Genomic DNA, 6000 nt, shown 5'->3' with positions numbered 1-6000 from the left:
TAGAGCAGAAATTGCTGACTTGGCTTGTTTTTTCAACAAAATAAAAGGCCTAACAGAAACAAATAAAAGAGCTACAATGCAAGGAATTTAGCTCAACATGATTTTCATCAACGGGAAGATGGCTTAAGTGGACAATTGCCATTATGCAGGCTTCCGACATTATTGTTCCTTAGATAACCATAGGCAGAAAGAAATAACCTGACCCAAGCAAAAATTAGTTATGTTTTCTCCCAAGGCAACGGTTCGATTGTGATTCCCCCAAACCAAGCCAAAGGGCCTTTGGGTTTCTGGTGAGTGGTGTGCCATACTAGCAGGCTAACCTGAACTTTTACTGTGATTGGACAATGAAAAGGTTTATATTTTCTGCTTCTTGCCTGCCAATTACAGTTGCAGTAATCACTTGTAACACTTTTACATGCCCATTACTTGATCTATTCTGTGTATGGAAATGTGCACATCCACAATTTCCAAAGAAAGCAGAAATGGCTTGTAGTCTTCCAACTTAAAAGGACCCCTTATTTGCAGCAAAGTGAATGCAGTTAAATGCATGGAGAAAGGATTCTAGCATTAAGACTTATGACAAACATGACACAAACACTACCAGTTTATTTGATGCTGAATACAACCATTGCGGTTAAAATGGAACTAACCACATAAACAAATGTAAAATTTTACATTTCATACGTTGTACCAGTACCCTGTGTGCTGGATGGATCTCAGACAATGAAAAATAAAATCCTACACAAGGCTCAGTGCTGAAATGGTTTTAAGACATGAACACAAAAAACCTCAGTGATCAAAACCAAATCCTAACAAGAGTTCAGGATCAAAATGATCGTATTGATGTAGACCCACTGATAATCCTAGCTTGTGAACCAATGAAGAAGTCCATCATTCATACCAACCTAGGAAGCTTTCTCTTGACAGGCCCACAGCTGCATTATTTGGATAGATGTACACAGTACCCTCAGCCTCCAGCTTGAATTGCTTCAAGTGTGGTCAGGAAAAAACACACAAAAGCCCTGCAACGTTAAAATGGAACATTGTGCAGTCTTTTTACTTGGTTCGTGTAGCCAAAACGTCAAGTCAGTAACATAAGAATTCACAACTTCAGATTCAACTTCTCTGAAATGTACGTTTCTTAGATAACCGGCTGGGATTAGGACAGAACGATTACAAACAAGCTGTTTACAATTAAAATCAAACAGGGAGCAAATCACACTTTCTTCATAAGTAACTGACAGTGCTTTAGAATCAAAATGCTGGGGCACATAATTTTTAAATAAACCTCCAGGAAACTGAAATCTGCAAAATAAAACCATGTTAATAAATACCCCAGTTGGAACAATTTTCAAAAAAACTGTTTATTGCATTGTATATTTGGTACCTTTTGCATTTCAGAACCATGGGAATTAATTGTAACTGCAGAAATAAAGAAGCAAATCTGTTTTTTTCTTCCAAAAATTCTGGGCCCCTTTTAAAAACATACAAAGTCTGGGGCATGCGTAAAACTGCAGAGCAAGAAGTATCCTTAGAAATGTTGGGCTTCAAGTACTATAATTGACATTACATGGAGGGAAAAAGCGATATTCAAATGATCAATGTATAATTTTCTACATAATCTGCCAGGTAGTTACTGATGACAATCTGCACCTGCATTAACAAAACAGCACTGAGTCCAAGACCAGTCCTCTAAATGAGAACATGAAACCAAGTTTATCTATCAAACACTTTCTACTTCACTCATCTTTCAGGATTTAAAAATAAAGTAATAACTGTTCGCTGACTACCTAAATATGCTACTTTAGGTCGTCAATAAGCAGCAATATGGAAATACAGACTCAGAACTGTTCCGTAATGCAGCTGGTGATCTACAGACGTACTAAACTTCTGTATTTGTTAGAAAATCTCAGAATTTAGAAATGATGGTCAGTACATGCCCTAATTTTTCTTTTCTCTTCTTCCCCCCACCCCCACCTCAGTCTTCAGTTCCAAATACCTATTCCTTGTTAACACGTTTTTTTTTAAACTGGGTACATTAATCTGTACATCACAATTTACATAAGGTTTTTCCTGTGGTCTGCATGTAGTTTCCATTCATTTTCTGTCAGACACCGCTGCCCTGACAACGTTTGTGCTTAGAGGATCCAGTGCTAGGGCAGCAGACTGCTGACCGTCACAATCTCAAGACAGTAACGATTAGACTACATTTTTGTGTCACACCCAACTTTTTAAATAGCTCTCAATATTCTTTAGAAATTACATTAAAAACCCGGGAAGCCAATTGCAAGAAGGGTGTTGAGTGCATTCAATTGATGTCACCTTCTCACTCACAGGGGGTTCACAAACACATAGTACAGAAGTCGCCTCCAAAATTTCAGATAATTTTTTTTGAAGTCAGCAGGATAAAAAAAAAGACCTCCAATTCTGAAAGTCTATGCTCTGTAAGCATTTATGAAACCCTGACACATATTTACAGATCCTGTCGAGAAGAGTGGGGAGCTGACATCACAGGTGTGCAACAAAAATGTGTTCACTTCAGTCACCGCCTTCATTCAGATCTCATTGGCCAGTTCTTCAGGCTCGGTAGCACTATCCCCATTCACTGTGATCTTTACATCATCTTCATATCCAGGAGGCATGAATGCTAGAGCATAGGGAAAAATCTTGTGACACTGTGCTCTGTAGGCTTCAGCTGTTTCTTTACAGACTCCCAGACTACCATCCCGAACAGCTTCCAGCACCTTCACACAAATCTGAAAAAAAAAGATAGGTCAGTCTCGTCAACATAAGAATTGCAGGTATTGAACCAAGTTTTGACAGGCCAGTAGTACTATAGTATCAGTCATGTGATATATACTCCATTTATAGCTAAGGTTAGCATTATTAATGTACACTTAATCAAGACCATGGTTAATAGCTAGTAAAGTCATTTTAAGCATACAGCTACTCAATGTTTTTTAATGGAAGCATACTCTTAGAAATAAATAAATTTTGTGGCATATTATATTCCAGGCAACTTGCAGTCTACGCAATACTCTATGATCTCTGCCATGATGGAGGTCTTTATAACTGACCTCATTCAAAAAAGGGAGGCAATCTTTTCTACATGTTAATTAGAACCCCAGGAAATGTCTAGCAAATGACTGATTGACTAAGGAGCTTCTCATCGATTTGTCTTTGTTGTTTATTTTGGTCTACACCTAATTTTAATCTATAGCGGAGAATTAATAAAAAAAAGAAAACCAATTTAGATCAAATGAAACACTCACCATCTACCTAAGTCAGGGGAAACCTTTCAAAAGTGGGGACACAGTCCATCTAGCCCAGAAATTTTGATGTAGATCCTATGGAGGAAATTCAAAACCCACAAAAGGTACTGACTACATTAGGTAAAGCTGGAGGCCAGATGGGTCAATCTTGATGATTGGACTTATAACTGATGACCTTATCCATTACCACATGCTGAAGCCCGAGGGAATTTTTGAAATGAAAGCCATTTTCCCAGGTCAGGCTTCTGCTTCCCTAAGAAAATGGAGTCGCTAAAGCAACTCTTTCACAGACCTGCTTGAGTTGGTGTTTGAAGAGTGCCTGGAAACTGGGATAACTGATATCTTGGCTTTCTCTTAGAAGAATACAGGTGTCCATGTACGCATTACAGATGGCTTTGACAAGTGATGGCTTCACTGGCAAAATGAGCATTCAAGTGCCAACAATTGCCTCTAACACCAAATTAGAAAAATTCTTTTGCTGGATCAATTGGAAAAGGGGTTTCTTTGGATATGAGCTCCATCTGTTGTATCAGTGTATAAACTGCACCAGGGACAGAACTACCTCTTTGGGTTTGTATTAGATTATGTAAGAGAATTGTTAGAATTCTCACAACAGTTAGGGAGCTCAGAAAATGAGCTTGTAAAAAAATAGGCCATGAGGGGTTGGGTAAATCCCTTTCTAAGTAAAGTGGATTTTGAACCCTATTATGAGTGATTTGCCATGGTCTAATTGACTGAGGGGATCTTTCCCAGAAGAATGGGGGACTAAACAGAGCTTACTCACTTTGGTGAGAGCAATATTCATTTATCCCAAACCCTCTTGCAAAATCCTAAAGTAGCAATCAAAAATTAGCTAAACAGAGACTGAAAGTAACTTTAACTAATAAATACTAATTTTTCTTCGCTTTCTCCTTTTATTCAGTTTCTCTTTAAGGCACTCAATGCTGATCTATAGTTTGAGTGCTAGATCTTTGTTACTGTGGCCGTTACCAAGCTCTACGTGAACTTTAACAGCAGCATGCTATAGAGTAATACAACTATCATTCCTGATGTTTACCTGACACTTTCTGCAGAGGTCACAGGATAATAATTTGGTACAGACACTTTGATTTTTCCCCTCTCTAGGCAGGGATTACAGAGGCCGACTACAGTATTGTCAATCAATGAATTTAGCAGACAACCGATCAAATCCTAGAACTTCTTGGTTGGCATGGCTCTTACCTTCATTAACAGATGAGGTCCTACTCCAGAATCAAAATAACTGCCCACTGAACTAGTGAAATAACTAACCTGTACTGAACCATGCTTCTCTTGACTCAATCCTGGTCTAAGTTGTAGCTATACATATTAGCAAGTAGTACCCCATTACAGGTAATTTGTTGTATAAATTATGCTTTTAGAAACTAGATGACAAAATACGCACAGTGGACTTTGACTATAAGGAAACTGAGCAGATCCACAGTTGATTATAACTGAGCTTCATGACATCCAAGGTATCTGAATTTGAAATAACCCACCTGCTCTCTAAGCATTAAAAATCACCTGATTCCATTTAAGGCCAAAGAGTTGGGCCCAACCACCAGGTCTTTATTCTGTTTCCAGTTACTGTACTCTTTCTCTTCCCCTTATTCAGCTAGTTCTCTGATACTAGCTATGAACAAACAGAGGTAGCAGCAATGGGCCTCAGATGGACTATGTAATTTTTACATGTTACTTTACTTCTGTGAACTTCTGTGTCTTCTAAACTTAAGCTTCAGTTAGAAGGAGCAAGTCTTTTCTCAGTAAATTCCCATTTTCTAGTGTAGCCTGTTCCCCCTTTTACCATAGATAAGCATTATTGTACCTTCAATAAGTCTTCAAAGAAAAAATTGAAGCAATCTATCAATACATCCAAATTCCTCTGATCAGCGATGAACACAATTACAAAAATATATACAGACTATATATCTGGACAGTTTACATCAAGGACACTTGACAAATAATCACTACAAATGGTGATCACTAAATTTTAATTTCACCGTATACACACTGCTAAATGCTGTTTAATGCTATTCACAGTGAAGATGGAGAACAAAGGATTATTTAATATTGAAGCACAACAAACTTTTTTTCAGGGGATGAGTTTAGGTCATTTGTTTTGCAGTTCTATTTTCAATTTTGATCCATGTTGGTCAACAAGTGTGGAAGCTTATTTCTAACAGATATACCAAAAACAGAGAAACTCACTTAAAATCAATTTTCATAACATTGCAGAGGGATCAGGCTCACTGCAATGGAGTAAAACTACTGACAGGCACCTCAGACCATTCAAAAGTACCAAATAGCTCAAAGTGCCTCCAATAATACCTAATAAATCAGTGATCCAAAACTATTTGTGCAAGGTACAGTAGCATGAAAGCAATGTTCTAGCCCACCCCTCAGTTTTCTCACCTTGCTAGCCTCTCAACTATGTTGCATCCTGCAGCCAGGGTGTGGGACAGCCTTAATCATCGGTCACTGCAGATTAAAAGCAGGCCATTTCTTTCCACTGACTGAAGCATGAGAAGAGGGGCCTGCAAGGAGAGAAAAATGGGAATTTGTTTCTCAAACAATAAATCTCACCTGGATGCCTCTCTTGTCTAGAAATTCATCAAGTCCTGTAGCTAACTCCACAGCCCTTTTTTGACTGGAAGGATCATTGTAGTACATCATTTTGGCAGCTGTAAGAAAAGTATAAAAAGGTTTTATA

At 38.1% G+C, this 6000-nt stretch overlaps 1 protein-coding gene across 3 annotated transcripts in view; it reads right to left on the bottom strand.

Annotated features, from left to right (window-relative positions):
* Nucleotides 1-589: 589 nt before the first annotated feature.
* naa15a (N-alpha-acetyltransferase 15, NatA auxiliary subunit a) overlaps nucleotides 590-6000 on the bottom strand; it is an 87257-nt gene continuing 81846 nt past the window's right edge. For all 3 annotated transcript variants that reach the window (XM_041190576.1, XM_041190584.1, XM_041190593.1), the window contains 2 exons: nucleotides 5874-5971; nucleotides 590-2756 (listed from right to left, as the gene is read on the bottom strand). In XM_041190576.1, coding sequence (XP_041046510.1) covers nucleotides 2556-2756; nucleotides 5874-5971 — 299 coding nt within the window. In that variant the 3' untranslated portion in view covers nucleotides 590-2555. The remainder of the gene's footprint in view (nucleotides 2757-5873; nucleotides 5972-6000) is intronic.

This window comes from Carcharodon carcharias, chromosome 1 (assembly GCF_017639515.1).
Source record: "Carcharodon carcharias isolate sCarCar2 chromosome 1, sCarCar2.pri, whole genome shotgun sequence".
In the NCBI taxonomy this organism is placed as follows: domain Eukaryota; kingdom Metazoa; phylum Chordata; class Chondrichthyes; order Lamniformes; family Lamnidae; genus Carcharodon; species Carcharodon carcharias.
This window is presented reverse-complemented; position numbering and strand designations above follow the sequence as displayed.